The sequence below is a fragment of the Emydura macquarii genome, unplaced genomic scaffold (genome assembly GCF_026122565.2).
Source record: "Emydura macquarii macquarii isolate MOO-44397 ecotype Brisbane River unplaced genomic scaffold, CSIRO-AGI_Emac_v2 contig_369, whole genome shotgun sequence".
NCBI lineage: Eukaryota > Metazoa > Chordata > Testudines > Chelidae > Emydura > Emydura macquarii.
The window spans coordinates 5,111,420-5,138,693 of NW_027130506.1; the positions used below are offsets into that span (position 1 = coordinate 5,111,420).

General features: G+C 40.3%; 1 protein-coding gene across 2 annotated transcripts in view; it reads left to right on the forward strand.

The window, feature by feature from the left end:
- Nucleotides 1-26,193, forward strand: part of ZHX2 (zinc fingers and homeoboxes 2) — a 110,912-nt gene extending 84,719 nt beyond the window's left edge. For both annotated transcript variants that reach the window (XM_067530940.1, XM_067530950.1), the window contains 2 exons: nucleotides 14,744-17,445; nucleotides 25,026-26,193. In XM_067530940.1, coding sequence (XP_067387041.1) covers nucleotides 14,928-17,441 — 2,514 coding nt within the window. In that variant the 5' untranslated portion in view covers nucleotides 14,744-14,927 and the 3' untranslated portion in view covers nucleotides 17,442-17,445; nucleotides 25,026-26,193. The remainder of the gene's footprint in view (nucleotides 1-14,743; nucleotides 17,446-25,025) is intronic.
- The last annotated feature ends 1,081 nt before the right edge of the window (nucleotides 26,194-27,274 follow it).

Genomic DNA, 27,274 nt, shown 5'->3' on the forward strand with positions numbered 1-27,274 from the left:
CTACCCTTCGTTTCCTATCTTTTAAACATTTACTGATCCGTAAGAGGACCTTCCCTCTTATCCCATGACCACTTACTTTTCTTAAGAGCTTTTGGTGAGGGACCTTGTCAAAAGCTTTCTTAAAGTCCAAGTACATTATATGCACTGGATCACCCTTGTCCACATGTTTGTTGACCCTCTCAAAGAATTCTAATGATTGGCGAGGCATGACTTCCCTTTACAAAAGCCAGGTTGACTCTTTCCCAACAAATCGTATAGTATATTTATAATCTGTCTGAGACCCATTATCCTCTCTCTCTAATTCAGGTTAGAATTAACAATAATTAATGCTACAAACAGCAGTTTGCTTGCTTCCTTGTGTCTTGCCTGCCTGACCTAATTTAAAATGGAAATAAAGGAGAGTAAGTTTGAGAAAGAGGTTTGTTTTTTTCACCAGGCTATGCACAGTCAATTTTGGGTGAAAAGGGGGAAGAATTGCCTTTTGCACCCAAATTCTAACATGAACAAAGGTCCTTTGTGAGCTGCCAAATCCTTGTTGTAGCAAAACCATTACTGTGCAGAGAGGCTTTACACAGTGCCAAATCTGAGTGGTGAAATATGCTTAGGAGAGGAAGGGGAAGCCCATTCAGTCATGTGATCCGAAATGGCAAAGTGTGTTTGTTTGCCATTGTGTCTAATAGATGCCTGACTTGCGAGTAGTAATGCATTGTAAAAGCCCACCTGAAATATCAGGACATTATATATTTGGGCAGCCCCTTTCCCTAGGAATAGGCACTGTGTGAAAGGTTTTCTAACAGGATGTGTGTTTACAAACTATCATTATATTCTCCCCCACTCTGTAGAGTGTGAGGAAGGTGCATTTTCCTAAAGGAAACAAGTATCTGAGTCTGTTTAATTTCCTGTATTTGAGATTCTTGTCTCGGCTCTTGATGTAGTTATTGTCTAATTTATTACAAATGTAGCCAACTTCATTGACTATCATTTCATAGAGTGCATTTTTTTAAAACTTGACTATATCCACAATCTAGAGGACAGTGGGAAGGCCAAATTCAGTGCAATTATGATGATGGTTTTTATAGTTGGTAACATAGCTAAGTTGCTACCATGGAAGCAGCTACTATGATGCTTGATCCAGTGGCTTGAAAACAGCAGTCTGTTCAGTTTATTATTATTCTAAATAAATGTGTTGCTTGTGAGAGGTGCCGAGAGACTGTATATCTTATTGTTATTAAACAAGTGTTGTGAGAATAAATACACGAAAGATTGTGAGGTTCCCAAATACTACAGTGATGGGGATCATATATACATTTCACAGATAGATAAGTACCTAAGTTGGAAATCTGTATGTGTAGAGGGGACATAGAAAGGTATACTTTCAAATTGATATAAGGGATTTTAGCTTACATTAATAGAAGTCACCTGGCAACACTTTTTTAAAAAAAAGTCCCATAGCTGTGGTGTTGCATTTTGATGGACTTCTACAGATAATTTTGAAAATAGTTTTTCCTTTAAATACGTTACAATAAAATCAATGTTAATTAAAAAATATGTGACAAGATTAGATTAGATCCCAATTATACCAAGATATTTTTGTACAAAAATCTAGTCACCCTGGGATTAAAAAACAGAGAGAATACCTAACCATTGTAAAACACTTCCTGTTCAAGTAGTCCTTGTATCATTTTGGCTACATTTAAAAAAGTAAACCATCATGACCCCACCTATACAAAATAATCAGTCATAATGGGGCAATATATATTTGGCCAACTGATCTCCATCAAAAGTTTCTCTACCTTTTAAAGATACTTTTAAACAAGATCTTTGTCTTATCTTGGGGTGTGTTTCTTTTAAAAACTAGAGGAGGCAAGTTTTATTTCATCCAGCACACACTGTGACTGCAGGGGAACTAGGTCAAACTCTGGGAATGAGTGACACCAAACAAACTGTTCTCCCCAGTGACAGGGGAAAAATAAAGGCTGGAGCGCGAGGCTAAGTTTTTCAAAATGGGTGCCTTAGGTTCATTTCCTAAATTCATATTTAGGCCCTGACTCAGTGAGGTACTTAAACATGTGAGTAGTACCAAAGACTTCAGTGGGACTGGCTATTCTGTGCTTCAAGCTAGACATGTGCTTAAGAACCTTGCTGAATCAGGGCCTTAGGTACCAAAATAAGGGGCCTGATTTTCTTGGGTGCTAAGCACACAGCAACTACCATTGGCTTAATTTGAGAGATATTGGATGCTCAGAACCTATGAAAACCAGGCTGTTTATTTAGGTGCCTAAATATGGACTAAGGAATCCTATTTTTGAAAATTGTTGAGTGAATTGTTATTGTGCAAATACTTCTGCTATGTTTCCCGCTGTAGTGTGAGCTGCACCATTCCTTATAGTAGTAAGGCACTGAAGCCTCAAGTTTTAAATCTGGTTTACTTGAATTCTAGGTTGGGGCCTGTGGTTTAAAATTGGGAGTGATTGACCTGTCGAGAGATGCTAAAAAGACCCTGAGCTGAACTGAAGTTAATATTTCATTCACATTGCCAATTTAAATGATTACAAGTGATAGCTGGCATCAATGGCAACACAGAGTTAAAGGGCAGAAAGGGTTATAAGGAAAATAACACTATATTGGGGGTAAGGTTGAAACCACTATGTGGGAGGAAGATTTTAAGCTATCCCATTCTCAGATTACCCTCTCCTGATCTGTGAACCGGGCTCAGAGAAATGGTGTTCCTCCTTGAGCAATGTAAAGATGAAGTACATACAGAGGCTCCTGGGATAAAGGAAATGAAGTTACAATAGTGAACAACTACATTTTAAATCATGCAGCCCATCCAAATGTTGGCACCTTTCTCTGTGTGTGTGTGTGTGTGTGTGTGTGTGTGTTTCTTTCCACCTCAGCTAGAATTTCATTCCAAGGCATGCTACAGTAGTATTATAAACCCTAAGCTTTCAAAAATCATGAGCCAGGCCCCAAAAAATCATGAAATTAACTTAAAAATCATGATTTTTAAAAAATTATATATATAATATATGGTTCTTTCTATTTGCCTTATGGTGCTGGAGCTTTAAGAACCTCAAATATCACAAGGCTAACAGTAAAATTACAACTGCTGGCAACTACTTGTCTAATATGTAAAGGCCACAGAATGAGTGGACATCGACAGAAGGGATCAAACCCAGAAGCATGGGTTACAAATGTACATCATTAGTTTTTTTAAGTATTTTGTTTTTGTTGTTGTTCCATTCTATAAGGTATATGCTAAGAACTTTCCTAACTGGCCAATAATCTACTCAAACCAAAGTGTATTTTTGTGTCTGTGTGTGTGTTATACGTCATTCAAATGCATCCTTTTGATTATATGCAGGTTTTTTCCTTCTCTCCTGGTTTTTTTTTTTTTTTCAAATCAAAAAGTTTTTAGTACTTGTGAAAGCTGCCAGATTGCTGATGCTGGAAACTGAAGCCCAATATTCACAGGGCAGCTACAGCAGGGAAAGCTTTCCCACAACATACCACCAGTGTGCTTCAACCCTCAATGTAGGAATTACCTGTAGAAGTGAGTCTCCACATACATTTAATCCCTGGCATTTATGCTGAGACTCAAATCAAGTGTTGAATGCCCCCAACTGTGCAAGCTTATGGGGGGGCTTTTAGCACAATGATACATTTTCTCCTCTGTGAAATCCTCTGGGCACTGCTGATTGATTCTGTTGCATGGAAAAGATGATACTCATCTGGTTAGAAAGAAAGATTGTAGAATTCTCAGTGTAGACAGACATATTTGTAGAGAGGACTGGTGCTAGAAACACAAAAGGGTAAACGCTCTGTCCTATTGCTTAAAAACTGTAAACACACAGAGAGAAGAAATCAATGATGAAGAACCTGGCTAGATCCTAGTCCATTTTACCTTGTGGTCTGTGGACACTTAACCTGGTAGAGTTCTTACTTTATGTTTGAAGTGGATAAAAGTACGTCCGAAACTGTATCCTGTGTAGGTAGGAAAAAGCTGTCATGGAAGAGATCACAGGAAGGAGAAAGGAAACCCAGGAGGTGCCATTTAAATGTTTGATCTTAACAAATGGGAGCTGATTTCTAAAAGTTGCTAGAATGAATAGTGGTATTTTAACCCTCAGGGATAACTCACTTTTCTATAAAGGCATCAACTGTGGTAAAAAAGAAAAGAAACTAAATACTCAAACAAATTATTTTCTACATGTAAAATCAAATGTGGATGCAGCTGGGCTTTATCCTATGTAGTGGAGGGTCCTACCTAGAGATAAATGTTGTATTCTGCATCTATAAATCACATGCCTCTCATTTTATGGCCACAGTTAAAGACAACATGGAGAAAGTTTATGCCTGCAGAAATTAAATTTGTTAGTCTTTAAAGTGCTACAGGACTCTTGTTGTTTTTGTGATTGTTTTGTAATTTTATACTTGTCCTATTAAGAAAACTCAGAGTCAACTTTTTAAAAACGCTTTTTAGAAATCCAGAGTTTGATTTCTTTTACACACACAACCAAAAAAAACCCAACAACTCCAACAACCCGCAATTTTACTAGCAACAAATTTTTTACACAGTGCATAATTAACTCATAGAACTTACTGCCACTGGAAATAATTGAGGCCAAGGATTTAAATAGACATTTCTATTGATATTGAGAACACTCACTATTATAAATAAGTAGGATATTTTAAAATACAGTTTTGAAAGGACATAAACCTTCATGCTTGGAGAAACAGTCTGTTTCAGTAGAGAGAGCACTGGACAAGAAGTATGGAAACCTGGATTCTATCCCCAACTCTGCCATTGATCTGCCGTGTGACCTTGGACAAGTCATTTCACCTCCTTGTGTCCCTGTTCTCCCTCCAACCCCTTGTCTGTTTAGCCTACAAAGTCTTCTAGGCGGAGACTGTCTCTTACTATGTTAGCCAGACTGAGGCCCTGATCGTGGAGAGGACCACCATGCACTACTATACTGCAAATAATTATGTTTCAGGGTGTAAACTAACCACCAAGTGACAAGGACTAGGGGAGAAATTTCCCTTTTGGACAGATTATTCCATGGTGATCCATATGGCAAAAATGCATATGGCTGGCTAGAGTGATGAACACCATGGCTCAGACTTTAAAGAGTGACTAGTGATTTGGGGCACCTCCATATTTTTTGGGTGTCCAATCTGAGATACCTTAAGATGACCTGATTTTCAGGAAGTGCTGAGCACCAGCTGTCAGAAAGTCAAGTTGTTTGAAGAAAAATTACAAATTGCTTTTTTCCTTTAGTCACAGAATTCTAGGTCTCAACAAACAGCAATAATCATGAACACTTAGATGTTTTCAAATTGTGTTCTGTTTATGGAAATATACATTTAAAAAAAAAAGTTTCATTTTTTGGTATTAACATACATGAAGCTAAAATAATAGAATAATTCAAATTATACGCAAGTTTATTTTTAACATTAACCTAATAAATTAACATTTCCACACAAGTATTATAAATCTTATTCAGAACCATTTTCACATATCTCACTTTTAATTCTACTTTCTTCTAATGCCATTTTATTCAATCTACAAAGAATCAAAAGGATCTTGGGCCTCTAACTGGTTCCAACATGAATAGAAGTGTAGAAGATCTAGTCTGTATTCCACAGTCCAAATGTAAACTGTGTTCTGACTGCCAAGTATGAGATCTTCCCAAAATTTTTTCCTTCTACTATTTTCCTCTGTAAATCATGTACGTCATAACCAGCTATATATGAACCTTCTCATGGGACTCATTTGCCCTGGTCCACTTGTGCTTATTCCCCAGTACATTATTAAACAATGTTCTAAGCGTGTAATTACAGTAAAATGTAATGGCATTTTCACTATCCTGGTTGATACGCTTTTTTATATTACTGTAACATCTGCATGCTAAAAACAGTGATTGTGGCAGGAAGGAAGAGACACCATCCTGTGCATGTTCCTTTTCATACCCTGAAATGTAACTCTCATCCTTGGATTTGTAAGGAAATAATATTATCTCAACATTATGAACGTGCATTTAGCTTTTCTGATTGGGACCAGGATAACAACACTATTATTCTGCACACTTCCCCTCTCCACCCCCCTGATCTTTGTGTTGTGAAAAATAGGGGGGTTTATGTATGTATGATGATTAACTGTGCAATGTTAATTAAAATCTGTACTGCCTAAACTCCTCAAATATGACTCTTACATAGTCATGTCAAGTGTTTCAAAGTTGAGCATGCACACCTACCCTTGGAGCATTGTTGAAGATATGCGCGCACAAGTCTAAAAGGTTAGGAGAGAGGAAGCCATCAATGAAGCAAGTCAGACATTAGCCAGCCAGTTAGGTATAGAGTAGATGCAGCATTGCAGAGAGCTTAGCACTGATGGTGGCAGGAAATTCTGCTGATCAGAGGAAATAAATGCAACTGATTTTCTACTTTATAAACTGCTCATGCAGTTTGTGAGATGGTAAAAACAATATCTGAATGGCATCCAAGAATAGAATGAATGTATATGGTAATTGTTTTTCAGTCAGATTAATTTGTTGCATCATAAACTGGGATAATATCCTGCAACCTGAAGGCATACAGAGTTGGCTGCTCTGTGTCAGAGATGTCCCTTCTAGCAAGCTTCAGCATGTGTTCCCCAGCTGATCTATGAACCTCACCTGTAACTCACTGCCAGGAATTAGGTTCCAAAGAAAAGAATTGGAGAACTATGTGAGGTAGTTCAGAGCTCAGTGAAATTAGACATCCGAGCTGGGACATTGCTTCTTGTCGTTTTTTTATTGTTACAGTTTTGAGTCATAGGGCGCAATTCATTCCTTGAGTTGTGGCAACACATGTTGGTTGTGTTCAGGAAATGTATTATCAAGAACATACTTTTTTAAGGAGATTAGGCTACTGATGGATTAAACTAGATGATTAGCAAAAACAAAAAACCTCTCCATTCAAAGTGGCCACACCAGTCCCACCCTTTTTAACTTTTGAAAGTGAAATCACAACTTTTTGTTTCTTTGAATTTATATTTTCTTTTGATTGTTGTTGCACTTTTCCCTGCCACAAATTCCTGGATGAAGGCAGGATCTCTCTGTGCTGATGTATGGCAGAGCAGACAACTCAGTAAGACAGTTCAGTAAGATTCTGTTGGCATGAGAAGCCATACACGTGATGCCAAAGTGTATTCGGTGGAGGTCGTTTTTTTTTTTTTTTTTTTTTAAGAAAAAGAGTTGGACAGACTTCTTGGTTATCAGTCTGCAGTAGGGACGATTCTCACAGGACAGGGTTTCAAACAGTTTGCGGTTTCACCCCATTACCCATGTGTCATATCTGGCCGATTTTGCTTTGGTAGCAGGATACTATACAGCATGGTCCCATCTCTGCTGCCTCTCTCCTTTCCCCCAGAGTTGCACAGATTTTCCTGATAACTTTTTGATGAGAGGTCTCTTATGATTCCTGAGAAATTCCTTTTTCACACCCCTCATATTCTGCACATTGGAGTCAAAGGCACCTGTTGTTTTCTCTGTCACATTGGGTAAACCAGGCATTCCCAACCTTTTTGGCTCGAGGGCCACAATTATCATTTTTACAACCGTGAAGGGCCACTAGTCTCCACCAGCAGACCGCCCCCCATCCAGGCAACCAGATGGAAGAAGTCCTCACTGATCTCCCATCCCCCGGCTGCAGCAGGGAACCCGCACATGTCCTGTAGCCCTATGTGCTCCACCTGGGTCCCTAGGCAGGGGCTCCCTTCTGCAGCCAGGGGGATGAGAGATCAGTGCTCCCCTCCCTCTGGCTCCAGCAGGGATCCCAGTGCCTAGGGACCCATGCAGAGCACTTTGCCCTGCTCCCTGCTACAGCCGGGGGGGGAGGGGAGCGCTGATCTCCCATCTCCTTGGCTACAGCAAGAAGCCTGCACCGGTCTTGTAGCCCCGTGGCAACACACTCTGCCTAAGTCCTTTGGCAGCAGATCCCTTCTACAGCCAGCAGGAGGGGAGCAGCGAGCCACTTTGAATGACCCTACGGGCCACGAGTTGGGAACCACTGGGTTAAACAGTTGCTCTTCTCTGAGTTTTGGACTGTGATTTATGCAAATGGTCAGTGTCCCAGCTGCTATGGAAAATTTCCACTCTGCCTCTTCCTCTGAGGAGCCAGCTTAGAGGGAGCACTGTTCCTCAAGCAGATGATTGTGTGGAGGGAGCCCCAAAGTAGGGAGTAGGAGGTGCAACTGGCCAGTGGTTCAGGTCACCAGTGTTGAAATAGAAGGATGTGAGGGTATGAAGAGGCTCCGAGTTCAGCAGGTGAAGAATTTTGAGCGTTGGCCGGGTCCTAGGCTAGGACTACTCCTGAAACCAGGTCACACTAGAAACTTTTGACAGTGATATTTTTTTTAACTTTTTTTTTTCTATATCCACGAAAGCCCTTCTGTAGATTCAGTTATACTGGCATCAAACTGTTTTTGCCAGTAGAACTTATTTAGGTCTGAGAATTGGCATAAGCTATACCGGTAAAAGTGCTCTTTTGCCAGTGTAAGTTGCGTCTACACTGGGAGGATTTGTATAGCTGCACTGGTATAGCTGTACTGGCAAACCTTTTCTAGTGTAGACTTGGCCTAAGCATCGACTCATTGCCCCCAGCCTGTTGCTCTGTATGGTTCTTAAGAACCCATCAGTGGGCCCCACTCTTGCCCCCTGTTCAGTGCCTGAGGGCCCAGCTAGGAAGTCTGGGGCTTTCTCGGACATGGAGGCACAAAATCAGTCACCACTCTGCCCCCGCGTCTGGCTCTGTACAGCCCTTTTCCTGTTTAAAAAAAAAAAAAAAAAAGTCATTGTGTGGGGGAAGTTGAGGTATTGCTGACCCAAAGCTAAACAGTAACAAGGCCATTCACTGGGGCCACTCATGTAAATACTATAGTGGATATTTGAGAGGAGCAGATCACTTTTTTTATCTGTACACGCCCAGCTCAAATCAGTTGTCTGTAGCAGAGCAAATCAAAGACTCTTGTTACTGCACACACACAGAGTTTGGTTTGGACTGAGCTCAGGCAAACGGCCGTCTGTTTAGAGACAAGCGCTCGCATTTTTATCCTTGCTGTCTTTAGCTTTTTGTGTCTTAGCTGATGAAAAAACCAGGATTTTGTGTTCTAGCGCAGCAAGACAAAAAGGAAATATGGCAGCCCAGCTTGAGGGGGTGGGAGGAGGAAGGAAGAAGGCGAGTGTTTGGCTGTGTGCAAGGCCTACATTTCATCGCCATGTCCGGGTGAGTCATGTACAGTCAGCCTGAATGAGTCACTGGTCGAAGGCCTTTCTGTCTGACGTGCTCACTGGAGCTTGGTTCCATGGCTCTTATGGTGGGACGCCAGTAACAATAGCTAATCTCTGAAGCCCCACACAGCCCAAGACGGCTTTTGGCAACAAAAGCAACTGAAAGTTCTCTGGGTTCCCAATGGTAATGAAACATAAACAACAAAAGAGGATGGGCTGTGGTGAGGGAGGCTGTGCATAACCGGGCCAAACCCATTCCTGGTATAACACTACTAACTTCACACCAAGGATGAATTTGGCCCCTAAAAATCATATGTGTTTTTGAAACATTAGACGAAGGCAGTGATATAAGGTTTAACTTTTGTTTTCTATGCAGGTTTATTTGTTGCTGTGGAACAAAGCTAGGCTGTAGTTGTGTGAGTGGTTGTTGGTTTTGTTGTTTTGTTTTGGAAATCATTACTAGTTACAGATACAGCCATCTGTAGGTAGAGTGTGGCAGCTCATGCTAGCAAGTTGGTATTCTTCCTCGGCAGTTGATCTAGTTAACTTTTAAGCACAGGAGCGTCTGTGAGGCTCCCATTTCAGAGGAACAGAGGCAGAATCATTTAACAACTCTTGTCAGAAGACCTGACAAAGCTAAAAGCCGTCTTTTGTGGGCTTTGATGTCCTGACAAGATGCTTCCTTTTGAAAGCTCTGAGACGCTTCTGTTATTTTCTCTGTGAAAACCTATTAAATTAGATGTGGCAGCCCCTCCAAATTCATAAGATGTGATCCTTTGAGATTTGGCATATGTGGGCCTCATTTGGTATGAGAACTGACTGGTAGCTTCAGGGCCAGAGGGGGGCTTCTTAACAATTTTATATTAATTTGTCCCAAATGAGACGTGAACCAAGGTATCAGAGGGACAGGCGCATTGGACGTCTCAATGCACAACATCACTGCACTTTGGCAGACATCCCATTGAGGAGGTCAAATGCTGGAGAAATGTTTTCCTCACCCTGACAGCAAAAGGCAATGTATGCATCAGCTGGTTTGAGATGCATCTCCAGGGGCTGTAGAGACTTGTGCCCTATTTTTCCTCCTCTTACAGGCGGGCTATCTCACATAAAGGTCAAGGTGCTTTTCTATGCCATCACAAAGATCTCATTGATGGCTGAGCCTGGGGAGAGTCTCTGTGGATCTTTTCCTGCAAATAAACACCTGTGATAAAAATGGAGTTCAGTGTTTACAAATCTCTAAAGCGAAGCATCTGATTTGTCTTTAATTTGCACATAGGGTCTTAATTTGTTTTGAGCGGGAAAACTAATTATAAAAAAGAAATTTACAAACGTAGGTTAAAAGGAGGGAAAAAAGTCCTTCTTCGTCGTTCTGTGTCAGAACTGTTTGAGATCAAGCCCAAGGGGAGCCTTGTACAAATTTTTAGCCTTAATCACAGTTTTAACTGGAACAATTTCTTGCTTTCTCCTACATTTATCTATCCACCTGTCCATGTAGCTATTTATAATGTACCCATCATTATGGTATCTCAGCAAGTCCTCCACTCTATCCGAGCATCCTCACATGCAAACTCTCAATATGTCTTGTTTTGGCTTTGATACCTCTTTGATTTTCTTTCTTTTGCTGATTTTACCACATGGTTCTTTCTAGAGAAAATGAAACAAGGAGCAGTATGTTCTTAGAAAGGCTCTGTCGCCTAGTGGATAGAGCAGTAGACTAGGAATTAAGAGAGTGGGGTTCCATTCCTGGCTCTGCCATTGGCCTGCTCAGGGACCTTAGGGAAAATCTTTTCACCTTTCTGTGCCTCAGTTTCGCTACCTGTAAAATGGGGATAATGGTAATGCACTTTGAATAAATGGCTAAAGAGTGAGGTGGTGATATTATCTGAAAATGGTGAAGTGAAAAACAAGACATAACTAATAACCAAAAGGTCACTTTCTTTCTTTTTTTTTTTTTTTTAATCTTTATTTTAAAACAAGAATAGTGAAAGCTTAGAAGTAATTGTAAAAATTTTTGCAGTTATATTTCATTGTGTGATGGCTGGATTCTGCTGTGTTATGGAATCTGAAATATATGAGGAATTTATTCAAGGAAATTCTGTGGCCTGTTATGCAGCAGATCAGACTAGATCAGATTGGTCCCTTCTGGCTTTATAATCTATTAATACACTGCTTATGATCACTGCAGTATAAAAATGAGTTTCTTGTGTGGGCAAATTTGAATTTGTTCTTTTTCATGGACTAATCTGTCACATACGAAGGGGGTGGGAGAGTGGATGGCCTTGCATCCCTGGGCACTGTTCTAACAATCTCCCAGCTCCACCAGTGGCAGCAAAAGATTTCACCACTGCAGCATCTAACCCAGCTCTGAGCAGGTTTAGGCACAATGGTGGTGAAAATGCATGAGCCCTTTTCACTTCCACAAAACAACTGTTGCTACTAATAAAAACAACAAAAGTCCTGTAGCACTTTAAAGACTAACAAATTTAATTTCTGCAGGCATGAGGAGGGAGCCTGCAGTAAAAATGGCATGTGACCATGTCATTAAAGTCTGTATCGTAATGCAGAAGGGTGTTGTGCAACCTGAGTTCTGCCCAGTGGTGTGAACTCTTCAAATAAAAAGAGAAATCTTATCATAGGTCAATCCAGACGTGTACAGTATCCCAATGCAGCGCATCAGACTCTTCAAGGCTTTGGCAAATGGATAGTGTTACTCTTTCTGATGTACAATATTGGTGCTCTCAGGTCAGAGGGACCTGGAACGTAATAGCCCTGATTCAGCAAAGCATTTCAGCACATGCTTAACCTGAAGCACATGAAACAGTCCCACCCTTATTCATTAAAGCACATAAAGATGTGCTTAATTACCACTGAAACCAATTGGACTTAAACATCTTAATGTTAAGCAGTGCATTGCTGAACTGGGCCAATAGGCATTAGCATATTTCCCCAGCACGGCAAAGCATAGTCTCTGTTAGCACGTGGAACAAAACCATCCATACTAATTAAAGCTGATGAGAGGAAGCTGACTGTGACCAAGCAGCATAGATGCATCTACTCTATTTTGTAACAAAAAGCATCTTCAGCTGTGTTCTCCGCCACACTTTAGCTGTATTATTTTTACAACTCACGTTTAGTGAGAGCCATTCATGCCCAAGTGCTCCACAAAGTGAAATATAGGGAATTGCTTCACACACCTTTGAAATGCAGACACCTTTTGGGCTGGAATGCCCAGTAACACTGGACAAGAGAACACTATCCAGTTAAAACTGCCATGGAATTTTATATTATCATGTAATTTAGATTCCTTCAGTGTGTCTGCTGGGCTCTAGACACCTCCAAGCATTTAAAAATGTGCAATTAGAAAATGTTTTCATACAATACCTTGATCCATTATGTCTCCATTTTAAATTCTCCAATTAATAGTCCCCCTATAAATAAAGGTCCCTTACTCTTTCCATAAGTCCCCACTTCAGTCCTCCTTCCATACCCAGCTCCTCCATCTATGAAGCCTGGCTGCCAGTTAGTAAAGATGAGTTCTGCAGCATGCACAGAAGTTTACAAAATCCAGGCTCTGACAGATCAAGGAAGGAAGCAAAGTGGAGTTAAGAACCCATGAAAGAAAACATTCTGTCAGGCAGGGACTTCACTTCAAGTGTATGTCTTTGCTGATGACTGGCAACATTGCTGAGGAGAGAGGGGCAGTCCCTCAGTCAGCTGGGTCCCAAACTATTCAGTGTTTTATAGTTTAAAACCAGCACCTTCAGCTCCACCTGGAAATGTACATGAAAGTAGTTATCTGGTGTTATGTGCTTCTCCCTGACTCACTGCACACCAGGTGGGCAGTCTGATTCTGCACTAGCTGAGTGGTCCCACTGTGAACCAACCCCAGGTTTGATAGTGAATTAGAGAAATGCCTCCTCTGCACCTGAGAAAGATGCACTTTCAGGACCTGAGCCACTGGAAATATGAACAACATTTACAAGATTTTTAAATCCTATTTCTATTACCTGAGTTTGAGCCAGAGAGTTAAATCCATTGGCGTTGAAGCCAATGGATGCAGTTATTCTGTGTTTATATCTGTGTAACTGAGAACAGAATTTGGCCTTTTTTGAGTTTGAGCTGGTTTCCTAGCAATGCTGAGCATCCATAGCTCTGTCTAACTTCAGTAGGAACATCAGGTTCTCAGCACCTCTGAAAATCTGCCATTATTCCCTAGATACAGATATTTTTAAAGGTCTTTATGTTGCTTTAATTCTTCCATCTATTTACAGGTGAAGTTTACACTGACATCAATACAGTAGAATCTCAGAGTTACAAACTGACCAGTCAACTACACACTTCATTTGGAACCGGAAGTACACAATCAGGCAGCAGCAGAGACTAAAACCAAACGAACAATAAAAAAAGCAAATACAGCAAAGTACTGAGTTAAATATAAACTACTAAAAAATAAAGGGAAAGTTTAAAATAAAATAAAAAAAATCCTTGCAGTTCTTCAGGACTTCAAATTCCTGTATGATGTGAATCCAGCCCCTGAAATATTTACCTATGGAAATTCTTCATAAAATTAAATATATAACTTGTAGTTTGATCATAATGCCAGTAGGGACAAAGTACAGTAAGTGTGGATGGGTGGGTGTGACAGAAAGAGAGAAAAATGGACCTTCTAGAAATTTCCCTCGGCCATCTTTGTCAATTTTCAGTGAAAAGTGTTCTTTAAGGAAACTTTATTTATAGAGCTGTGACTTGTAGCATCTTCACAAAGGGCTGATTTAGCAATTTGCTGTCCGTTTTTACCTATTCTAAATCAAGGTGGAGTGTATTAAAATTGAGTGTCTGTGTATAATAAATGCATACTTTGTCCTAACTCTCTTTCCATTCTGCATGTACGACCACAAGTGAGATGACCATTGATCTTTGTTTAGAAATCAACCTGGATTAGTAACCACACTCATTCAGTAGCCATATATTTACTATGCAAGCCACAGTGGAAAGTAATTAACTTTAATACAAAACCCACTCCATTTTAAAATTGCAGATTTAAAAATAATGGTAATAGAAGCTGCAGCTTCTAAAGAAAGATACATGTATAAATACTATGTATCTTTCTCCCTGCCCCAACTAAATGTGGCTCGCAAGTGGGAATTAAACCTGATGTCTAATCATATTGACTTCTGTTCCAATGCCATTTTCTATCTTTAATGAATTTCATTCTGAGATGCTCATTAGTTTTGTCCTTTTGGGGCCTGATCCTGCCACTGTATTCATTGGGAAAAGAATATTAGATGCTCTTGTGCCTTCTGAAACACGAGGCAAACCACTGTTTCCACCTCCATCTGTCTAGTATTAAGAAAAAAGGGTGCTCAGCATTGTCCAGGATTGAGACCTAGATGCACGTATCTTAGAGAATGGCTTTTTTTTTTTTTAAATGCAATATGAATAAGAATCTAATTGTGTGTGTTGTTTTGCAGGTGTAATCCAGTCCAGTATGTTTGGGGGTTGGAGCTGACGGTCACAGCTGGCACTGAAACTTTTTTGGAAACATACCAGACCATAACATTCAAGGAAAATCAGAGCCATTAGACAGAGCCTTTTTGGGTTTGTTCCCCCAAAGAACGTAACCATCTGAAACAGTTGCACACCATAATAGCTGCTATGGCTAGCAAAAGAAAGTCAACAACTCCATGTATGTTGCGAACACCTGAAGTAATGGAGCAGGCTGTTCCTGAGGATGGAGAAGCCCATAAAGACAGGGGTGCTGGCACTCCACAACAGGACTCTAAAGATGGCTGGGCTGCTGATACAGAAAGCTCCATAAAAGAATGTGAAGTGGTGGATGGGAAACCTCCAGTTGAGAATCAATCCAAGAAACCCCAGGGTGGTTATGAATGTAAATACTGTCCTTACTCAACACAAAATCTGAATGAATTTACGGAACATGTTGACACACAGCACCCAAACGTAATCCTCAACCCCCTCTACGTGTGTGCTGAATGTAACTTTACAACCAAAAAATATGATTCCTTATCTGATCACAACACAAAATATCACCCGGGGGAGAATAATTTTAAACTGAAATTAATCAAACGCAATAATCAGACTGTGTTAGAGCAATCCATTGAGACAACGAATAATGCTGTCACTGTCACAAACAGTGGACTAGAAAATGCAGAATATGATGAAGCCCTTCATGGTGAGATCAATGTAAGTAAAACCCCAATCATGAAACAGGGAAAACCCAAAGTGGAGACCAAGAAGGGTCCCAAAAAGACAGAAGAGGGAGGTATGGAAAACCATGTGGATAGGAGCCTCCCCCATGTTATTACAGAAACCACTGAATCTATTGCTTGTATCAATGGAGCTGACCTTCTTCATGATGTATTGGCTCATGTTATGCCCTCTGTACAGCTGCCACCAAATATCAACCTTGTCCCCAAGGTCCCAGTCCCTCTGAACAGTACCAAATACAACTGTGCCCTGGACACTAATGCAACCATGATCAACTCCTTTAATAAATTTCCTTACCCAACGCAAGCAGAGTTGTCATGGTTGACAGCAGCATCAAAACATCCAGAGGAGCAAATCCGAATCTGGTTTGCTACCCAGCGTTTGAAGCATGGAATAAGTTGGTCTCCGGAAGAGGTAGAAGAGGCAAGAAAGAAGATGTTTAATGGAACCATCCAGTCCGTACCCCAAACCATCACTGTCCTGCCAGCCCATCTGACAGCTGCGAAAATGCCACAGCCAATTATCCAAACAGCTTTGCCTTGCCAGATACTCGGCCAGACTGGCCTGGTTTTGACTCAAGTGTCCAATGGATCGACAGTTTCTTGCTCACCGATTACACTTGCTGTTGCTGCTAATCAAGGACAGAAACGGACAATACAGACCTTATCGGGTGCCACGGAAGCCAAGCGTCCACATGTAGTTCATGTGCAGCCTGAGGTCTCACCCAAGCTGAATGCTGCACTATTGACACCAACAAATGACCGAAAAAAGACCAAGGAACAGATAGCAGAGCTAAAGGCTAGTTTTATCATGGGCCAGTTTCCTGACGATGCAGAAGTCTACAGGCTAATAGAAGTAACTGGTCTCTCCAGAAGTGAGATCAAGAAGTGGTTCAGTGATCACAGATACAGAAGTCAAAGGGGCATCGTTCATATCACTAGTGAATCTTTAGCAAAAGATCAGTTAGCCATTGCAGCTGCACGGCACGGGCGGACATACCACACATACGCAGATTTCACACCCCAGAGGTTCAAAGAGAAAACACCAGAGCAACTTAGAATTCTTGAAGAAAGTTTTCTTAGAAGCTCTTTTCCAACCCAAGGGGAATTGGACAGGCTTAGGGTGGAAACCAAGCTGAGTAGAAGAGAGGTTGATTCCTGGTTCTCTGAGAGGAGAAAGCTAAGGGATAGCATGGAACAAGCTGTCTTGGACTCAATGGGATCCAACAAAAAAAATAAGGATCAGGGAATCCTTAATGGTACAATAAACCAGACTGAGCTGCTGAACAGCTCCCAGCTACCCAGTTCTTTGTCCGGATCTGAATCCTCCACAGCATTTAATAAAAAAACCCAAGAGCAGATTCACCTACTGAAGAGCACATTTGCAAGAACCCATTGGCCGTCACCCCAGGAGTATGACCAGTTAGCAGCTCAAACTGGGCTCACTAGAACTGAAATAGTCCGCTGGTTCAAGGAGAATAGATCCTCCCTAAGAACTGGGACATTAAAATGGATTGACCGGTACCAACAGCAATATGTTGTTGATGGTCACAATGAGCAAAACCAGAAAAAGGGATCAAAACAAAATGAGAGTCCAAAAAACAGTAACCAGGTGTCTCGGCAGCATTACCAGGAGCACAGAAAACTGAACGAAGAGAACATGGGCAAACTAATCATGAGGTCCACAAGAGACTATGAACCACCAAAAAACTCTTTGTTAGGGAATCAAACTGAGGACAGATTGGAATGCAACAGCCAAGATGGCCATGGTAGTGAGGAAAATGAGGACGCTGGAGATGTGAACTGGGTGGAGGTGACAGTAGGGGATGATGATGCTGTCTCGGACTGTACAGACACCTGGAGTCAAACTGCACCTGAAGGCCAAGCTGAGCTGGCAGATTTTGATTCTGAAAGTATATCTGGAGACAATTCCCATATTTAGACAGGTAACGCTACCACTGCCTTGTTAGTCTGACCTAGCCTCAGTCCTGACAAGTGTCCAATAGCCTTTAAATCATAGCAGTGCATTCCTGATGCGGGCTGTGTCTCTACTGGATTTTTGAGCACAAGGGAGGTTGTCTTGTCTTCTGTAAATTGAACTAAATGTTTAATAGGGGAGAGATTGGGAATGTTTTCTTTGTTGTGTTTGATGTTTGTCATGTCCTGGATAAGGGAGGATCCTCAGAATAACTCATTAAGCTAAAATACTGCCTTCAATTGACCTCACATAATCTCTTCAGAGCTTGATATAAAGCATGCTGATGAAGCCATACAAAGAAAAAGTAGGTAACCATAGTTACTAATGTCCAGGTTGCTCACATAATGATGATCTCTGGGAATAGAGGCCATGACTATTTTTGCAACAGGTCACCATGGATCTTGGCTCAGCAGCAGCAGCCTGCCCTGCTCAGAGAAGAGGTCAAGCTGGTGCCCGGGCCCCATGCAAAAACATACTTTTGTTACTTGCAAGAGCAAGTAACAGAATATTGAGCCAAGTGGGAACAGAAATGGCTTGTGCAAATGAGCTGTCTTCCCCCTGCAGATGAGAGGATCTTTCTAATGTTAAACACACAGAGAGATGATGTAGACATACTGTATTCTAGAAGACCAGGAATTACTCCAGTCCGAAGTTTGTATGTGAGTTAGCAGCTTTTCTTCACAAGAACCTCAGTGTAAAAGTGAACTGCAGGAGCTTTGCTAAGGAGATTTCTAAGATCTTTCAAAGTGTAAAAGGGCATGTGGTTTAGAGACTTGGAACCAGTTTCTGATCTCAGTTATACAGATGTAAATCTGGAATACCTCCATTGATTTCCTTGGACTTCAGTGACTTCTTGAGTTCATTGAAGTTACTTCAGATTTACCCTAGTGTAACTGAGATCAGAATCTGTTACGTGGGGTCTCCTTAAACTATCTTCTCCTTAGTCTATTAGATAAATAAAGTAGCATGTGTATATTAGAAATGCACTGTTAATAATTTCCAAAACAGGTATTATTTAACAATTCTCAGTTGAACTACAGTCAATGCAAAATACATGCAATTTCTAGCAAACACAGAAAATTTCAAAGCTATGTCTAACATTTAGCCCTGTCTACACTAGAGAATTGTACTGTTCAGTTGAACTGAACCACTGTAAATTGTAACAGTTCAGCGTGTTCACACAAGCCATGCTAGCTTAATGCAAAATCTTCAGTGTGCCTACATGAAGCATGTACCCAAAAAGTCCGCAGCACATCACCCTAGGTGATAGTCTGAAGAGGTAACAATCAATCATTTTGAAAACAATACAGATTATTTAAACTGTCATTTTGTAAAATTAAACAGCACCAGTATGGCAAAAATATTTTTTAAACTAAAAAGGCCATAAAGATTGCATGCAATGCAACTTATTTTTAAAAATCATGCATTAAATTTGCAGAAGCTTCAGTAGCTTAAAGCAAGAAAATGATCCTGAACACAGGAGCTGATGCATATCACATAGAGTGGTCACTGAAGGGGCTGCAGGTGCATTGTGGGACTATGCTGGAAGAACTAATTGCAACAATGCAGATACAGTGCCTGTGATTTTAGTCCATACTACCAATGCAGCAATGTAAGATGCATTCATTGATGCTTAGACTTGTTCTGAGAAAGAGTATTTGCAGTTGTGCTGGCAACACTGTGGGTCCATTGCAACAACTTTTGCATGCAGAGATATTCTTGCTGTGACATGTTCAGAGACTTTTTTAAAATATAAAACATATTTTAACATCTATTATATTTCATCTAGTTTATCTTTTTGACAAGACATTTTCATACGAAGGCTAGTAAAATAAAAGTACATTTTAAGGAAGAGTGATTCCATCATATACTGGTTTGGGTTAATAGGACTTTCACTTCTTTGATTATTGAAGAAATTAAGACTTTACCCTCTGTTAATATATTCATTTCTTAGCACATTGGCCCTAGTGCTGGATAAAAGCCTGAAGCCTTTATCTATTTTGTTTTCCTTCCTACAAATGGTATCACTTCAATACTCAAAATGTGAGCCCATGCCCTCTAGTGGCAGAATGTGAGGTTCTGACATGCTTGGCACTGTCTACCGGTATGTTTGCCTTAAAGTAGCACATTGCTCTCTTTTGACTCTGGCAGTCCCTGAAACATCACTGCAAGCTCCTGAAAGGAACACACAGGAACACAGAACAGTGGAATATTCACCACATCTGTCAAAAACTTTATGAATGATTTCAAATGGGGAGGAAAAGAAAATAATTGACCCCTCTTTATAGCAGGTTTTATACAACTTAATTTTTTTTTCAAAACTAAACCTAAATTTTGATCGTAACCTACCTAATACTAGACCAGATGCTTTTCTCAGTTTAAAGCAGTGTAAATCCAGAGTAACTCAATTAAAGTCACTGGAAGTACCCTGGGTTTTCCCCACTCTAAATATGTCCTTCCAAGGACCCACAGTAGCACTAGACTCCAGTTTAAGGCAGAAAGTGAAAATTAATACTGTATCTAGTGAAAGTGGAGGAGAATTTTTGCTAGGCAGAATATTACTATCCAAACTGGAATTTGACTAAGGGGTTGACTGTGAGGGCAGTTATTCTGGAATAGCTATTGCCATGTGTGGGTGCTCTTTTTCTGGAATAAGACTGCCTTATTCCAAATTAGCCAGTGGATTAAGCTAAATTGGAACACGGTACTCTTATTCCAGAATAGGAGCGTTCACAAGTGGCGTTAATCAGGAATAGGTAATCTGCTTTAAATTCACACCCTGCTTTATTCCAAATTAACTTTCGAGCCCAGAGGCTCCATCTACTCTTGTACAAAAGGTTGACTCCTCCAACAGCACAGCCGTCAACATCCCATTGGGGTGCTGGTACTGTACTGACTTAGAGTGGAAGAACCATCTCTTGAATAGCTAGTAGTGGAGAAAACTGACAAGGTTTTCCATTCCACATTTTGGAAGTTTTCACCAGCCATTGTCACTACATTAAACTTTCATAGCTGAACCTGAACTCATGCATATTGCATGACTTTTATATTCACATGGTTATTATTTAACATGTATGTTGCAGCCAGCTGCAAATACATCATGATGGGGATGGCACCCAGCAGGCAATATGTAAGTGAGGAGTTCCTAGGCCTGTTTTGGGGAGAACTTATTGGAGAAGGAAATGGCAAAACTCCCCAAGCTGCTATAGGTTTGCTTGGAATTTTAGGTCCTGACAAGTGCAAAACCTCAAGCCAAACTTAAGAGCTGTGAACTCATTGCTTTAGATTCAAGAAATCCATGCAAATGGAAACCAGTGGGTTTTACACAGCCCTAGCAAAGCCTTAAAAATTCTTCATTCTAGGCCTGCTTGAAATTGCCCTTCTGATCCTCCAGCACATCCCACACTTGGATTCAATAATCGTAGTAACTGAGCAGGATACAAGCAGCCTTGTTGTTGGCCTGGGAGACTGTCAGTTCACAGTGTGAGATCACTCTTATATTGTTTATCTTACAGTGAAAATTCCTCTTATGACAACTAACTTCAGGCAAATGATCATCCACTGTATGGTAATTTAATCTGAGTCCAGCTTTTTAAAATATAGGACAAACGCAGTCATCAGTACCTGCAAAGTCATCTGCTGTTTCCGGCAGACTATTCATTTTTTATCTTTTCTACAGATCGCCTGGGAAACCCAACCAAAATGGGTCATGTCATGGTGCTAAGTAATTCAGTGGAGAACCCTTTCAGATGAATGTTTCTGATGTCACCATATTTGGTGTTTTTCTTAAAATCCTATCTCCTGGAAATTTGTTATTACATGAGAATCTCAGCATTCAGGGTCGGTTTTTAAAGTTTCTAGCCTTCTGAATTATGGAGAAAAGCTTGAAAATGTAAAACATACAGGCTCAAAAACCAGAAAGCAAATAAAAAGAAGCTCAAACTTTTTAATAACATAATTTTTAAGCCAATTTCAGGATTTTTTTGGGACCTGACTTGTGATTTCTGAATGCTTGAGATTGGTAATATTGGGACACAGAGGCATTGCACATCGAATGGGGCTACGGAGGGGAGGGTCATAAAGTCAAGATTCTGCTGTGTTAAATTATTTAGATTGGACACTCTTCCGGGCTATTGTATTTCTTTAAAGTGCCATGCTAATTTGTGGCACTGTATGTAATTAATAAGCATTAACACAAATTGTCTAAAATAGTTTTATCAGATGAAAGACCCCCTACTCCCTGCCCCTGTGCAGAGGGCTTGTGCATGGACCTATGCACTACTAAAGCCTTTGACCAGGGCTTCTGCGCTGGAGAGAATTTCACCTGTAGGCCCTAATTCAGCAAAAATGTATGCTCTTTGATCTCCTTGTGACTACACACATTCTTAAAACAAAGCACATGATTAAATCATTGCTGAATTGGGGCCTTATCTCTATTATAATTTAATAAATACTGGACCTAATTCTATAAAGTGATTTGGCATCTCCTGCAAGGTGCTGGTGTCCTAAACTCCTGTTTACTTCTTTGGAAGTTAAGGGTGCTTTGGCACCTTTCAGAATCAGCCCTGTGACCAAAAACCTACCAATATTATGATTCTTTGCAGAAATTGTGGAAACAGCGTATCCTGACTTTCCTGTTTGCCCTGGTTTTTATTAACTCCTGCAAAATGCAGCAGCTTTTACATTTCTTGTAGGTTTTTATTTAGCTGTCTTTAGAAGCTTCACAAATTGGAGCGTCATGTTTGTACAGCACCTAGCACAATGGGTCCGGATCCATGACTGGGGTTCCTAGGCACTACTGAATACAAATTGATAATAATAGTAATTAATAAATGACTAATGATTGATTGAGCATTGCTTAAATGATGAGACACCTTTTCGTAATGTGATTAGATGCAGTTAAATTGAAAATTAGTTAAATTTGGGACTAAATAGTGTTGATGAACTTTGAAACCTACAAAAATTAAATAAAATTCCATAATCTCAGTGCTTTTTCTCATACCCAGCATGGCTGATGAAAGTGAATGGTTTTTTTAATGTTAATTTAACAATAGCATTTTAGAAATCCACTCCTAGGTATTACTTTAAAATAAATGTTTTCAGCATTCATTTTTGTTACTTCTATTGTCTTCAGAGTTCATGTCGAATTTCCATAAAAATTGATAAACATTTCACAAATTTCCTAGGTTGTTTTTTATGTTTAAATGTCATTTTAGTATGTCCTTAAATTATTAGTAGCTATTTATATAGTGAACATGCTTCTTTAGAAAGAGAGAGAGAGTGAGATTTTCAGGAACATTCGCCATTCCCCAAACTCTGCCAAGGAAGTCAGTGGGAGTTTTATCACTGACTGACTTCAATGGTAGCAGAGTTTAGTCAATAATACTGAGTGATTTTGAAAATCCCACCCAGAGAATATAAAAATGTCTATTATTAGGGCCTGATTCTACACCACTGAGGTCACAGGCAAACTCCGTTGATTGCAGTAGCATAGGATTGCAAGACCTGTACCCTTAACATGCTTATAGTTGAAGGGTCAAGGATTCACTCCTGCCAGATGCTGAGTGCCTCCTGCAAGGTGCATTGAAGATAATGATTGTTGAAAGTGCTCTTTCCCAAATGAGGCCTTAAATCCTACTCACAATGATGTCAGTTGCCATTCGTGCTAGTAAGACAAGCAGAATTTGGTCCTAAATTAAGTACAAATATGGGCAGGCATGAGAGTGGAAATAGATAGTGCCAGTGAGGTTATTAATTACTGCTGGTTTTCTTCACGTTGCTGTCTCCTGCAGGGGCAGTCCCAAGGTCAGTGTCTCTCTGAAGCAGAGCTTTTTACTTTCAAAGACCATCAGTACAAGGATGTGGGATTTTCCCCTTTCTGACAGTTGCATGAGCCTCCTGATTAGAGTTGTTACCATGGCCTACAAGAATCTTATTCCTCAGCTGCTGAAACTCTTCCATATGCCCACCTTGTTCTAGGCAGTTCATGTCTCCACCACAATCTCCTCTACTCCCTCACTGCAGATGTGGGGCAGGGTGTTCCTTGCTTGCATGTGAGTCAGGCACAGTGGGGTGCTTTGCAGAGATTTACCAAAAGCAAGCTGGGAAGTGCCTACAAAGAAGTTTCCAACTCACTGTTCACCAAATGTACACATCACTCTGTGCATTCAGCCACCTGTCCTGCAGGGTGTCTGCTGATGTCCTCAACTTCCTTTGACTTCAGTGATGAGTGGAGCACACTCAGCATCTCACATAGCCTGGCCGGGCCCTAACTGGGTGGTTGGTTTGGTAAATGGATAGTTGCAGTATTGGGGTTTCCCTCCTTTTTCATGCAAGTTCTCATTTCGTTAGGGATTTAGGGCTGTATCCTAAAAGGCATCTGCCATTGCCATTGATGTCTTTGGGTGTTGGAATAAGGACTGCAGGGCTGGGCCTCAAGTGCTTGATCTTGTTCCCACTGAAATCAATTCAAGTTTTGCCACTGACCTCAGTGGGGGCTGGATGAACCCAAAATGTTCTTGAATGGCCAGCGGGTTTGATCCTGAGATGCTGAGCCCTTGCAGCTCCCACGGAACTCAACGGGGCTTTTGGCGCTCAAGCTGTAAATCCCTCAATAGAAGAAACAACTCAGCCTGATACAACACTTGCAAATTGCCATTGATTTCAATGGGATTTTTGCTTGAGCATTTTTTTACCTTCTATATACATCCATTTCACCCTAACAGACTGGTGTGCCTGCCACCTGAATGATGAATGGTGCTTTCAGAAAATTACAGACTAATTGGCAATATTAACAAAAGGTCTGGAATGAATAACCAGCACAACATTTTTAAACATGTTTTAGCATAATGGTGTATGACTGGTTTTGATAATTGTACAGGATCTGCCTCTCTGCCACCACAGGGCTCCACTTCAGAGTAAATGGAGGTTTGCACTTTCACTCAGACTCAACACTTCACTAATTTTCATATTTCAAAACAAATCTCGGCTGTAATAACCTCATTGTAAATCGGTTCAATACATCCCCAGCTGATCTGCCATGAGAACTCTGAGGTGTCTTGTAGTTTGTTGAGAGGTTTGTTAAATCCCTGCTTCAAGAAGAGTCCTTTACTCAGGGGACATTGTGGCCAAAAAACCACAGGGAAGCCAGCAAGAGTGGTAACCCTGAAACTACGTGACACAGAGGGACCTGATTCTCCGCTCCTTGCATTTTGTGTAGCCATTTCCACTCGTACAGAATAGTAGCATATTATACCCACTTCACAGAAGCGTTAGCAACTGCACATGGTACAAGGCAGTGGCGCATCAAGTCCATTACATGATAACATCAGAAATCTATATGTGGAAATATCAATTAAATGCTATGTAAATTGAAAAAATCTAGCATACTATTGGGAAGCCAATATGTTTTTATGGAATGCGAAGGCCTCAAGGTACAGTAAATATAAAATATAATAGCAATATAAATGTGAAAAGGTACATTGACACTGCTAATGTGTGCTCATCATTTATTAAAAATAAAATATTTCTCATTTTTTATTTTTACAGGGATTCCAATCAGTCATGCTGTCGTGATAATCAAGGGGAAAATCTGTCTCTGAAAATAGGATAACCGTCTATTTTCCTACCTGGGACGAGATAACCAATGAGTTGCGACTCCGAGTCGACTCGCGCTTGCAGAGGCACAGTGAGAAATATCATGGAGCGTTGCTATGGAATTGTTCATAGTGCCAAAGTCCTACTACCGCATTAAAAGAAGAAAGGGTCCTTGTACATACGTTTCTCCCTAGCTTCCCTTCCTTCCACCCTCTTCCTCTACTGGAACCGATTTGTACAATGTGCAAATTTTGTTACCTTTTTAATAGATGCAAGTTACTTTTTCGGATCATACCGTTACAAGGTTTGGGGTTTGTTTTTTTTGTTTTTAGACTTAGTAACCACTATATCTGCTTCGGTTTTAAAATATTAATAATTTGGAATCTTTTCAATGTGGTGCATCAGTAGCTGATCCTGGATTTCCACCCCAATGATGGTTTACATTTCAGCCTGCCGAATGCATCAAGGGGTTTGTGTTGTTGTTCGTTTGGCTTTCTTTTAAAAAAAAAAAAAAAAGCCACATGCTGTTGGCTAAATTATTTAACTCTCCACATTTGTGTGCTATGGAGAGGCAATTCGCCTTTCCAACTGCTGTATCTCACCCTTGCCCAACCATCAAATACCAATTAGAGCCACAGACCTCTGAAGACCTTAATAGCATGCCTCTTATCTTATTTCAGCACCTTTATTTTCTTTTACATGCAGTACAACCCCAAGAAGGGGTGACAATGGGGAAATGAAGATTCTTCATAACTGAACTTGTTCATATTTCTTTATATTTCTTTAGTCGGTACAAAGATGGACTATATTTTTGTCTTCCCTTCAGCTTTAGATCTTGTAGTGCACAACATACATTTCTCTTTAATCCTTGCCACTAAATTTTTAGATCAGTTCTAAATCCCCGAGTGCACTTTTTTCAAATAACCCTAACCATTTTTTTTTTCGTGAACAAGCACGCACAAGAGATATCTGGCGAAAATATTGCGATCTGTCTAGCTGTCTTTTGGAGATTTACCCATTTTTCAGTACACTGCACAAATATAATACTAGGGAATTTGAATAAAATCAACTTTTCTAACTTGTTGCTCATTTGTTGTAACTCAATAAAACAAAGACTGAACATTTTTGGTAATCTTTTCCTCATCTCTTTTATCTCTGCCCTGTGGATGGGAGCTAAATGCCTTCTTGGTCATGACTAGTCATCATTAAGAGTGGCTTTTACTGGCCACTTAGATTGGCATTGGAGTGTGTGATGTTTAAAATGGAGCCACTTCAAGTGAGCTTTCTTATAACAAGGTTGTTTAGTTCATTGTTGAAAGGGAGGGATGGTTTGGGAATTAACTTCCATTTTCCCTCTGTTTACTTACGGTGAGTTTGTGCAATCCTTACTCTACTGCTGGTGAGTAATCCCATTGAGCCCAACAGATCTGATTGCATATGTAGATCACGAATGTGAGAGTAAAGATTGCACCGTCTAGTCTTTATATAGCATCTTTGCTTAGAGCCTGCTTCCCGTGTAGTAAATGACAAAATTTACATCCAGTGGGGTTTATTGGGCCCACAGATACTGTGGCAATGGAATATTAGAGACAAATCTCAGAGAACTTCCTTCTACTGGTTGGATATTATAATCAAAATTAGTTGCCACTGCTTATGTCTCTGTTTATTTGAGAGGACCCTAATACTTTTTACTGCCATTTTGCACTGCTTGATGATAATTACTTGGGAACTTAAAATTGAAATTTTATTTTTCTGTTGTTTTGTGTACCAGATTTTAGGGCTCAGTCCTCCTTTCTGTTAATCAGCCATGCTCCCATTGACTTAAGTAGGAATTTTAGGGCCATTTTAGGGAATTTAAGGGCCATCTTTTTGTTTATATAGCACCTAGTACATTAGGGTTAGGGTCTATGTCTGGAACTCCTACCTACTACCACAATACAGATAGTAAATAGTAATAATAGCATCAGGTCCTTTAATTAGTTGTTGCACGGTTGGTTGTCAGTGATGGGTTGCTGGCTCTTTTCCTCTGCAATTAATTAAAACATAGCCATGATGCAGGCAGATTAAAGTAACTTGTGAAACTCGAAAAATGAGGTTTTAACTGGGAAAACTGCTTCCGTTTCCTTTTTAGCTTAAAATGGATTTCTTGAATATCCCAGTTCAGCACAAGAAATTGCTTTACAGCCCATGTGGATGGCTGA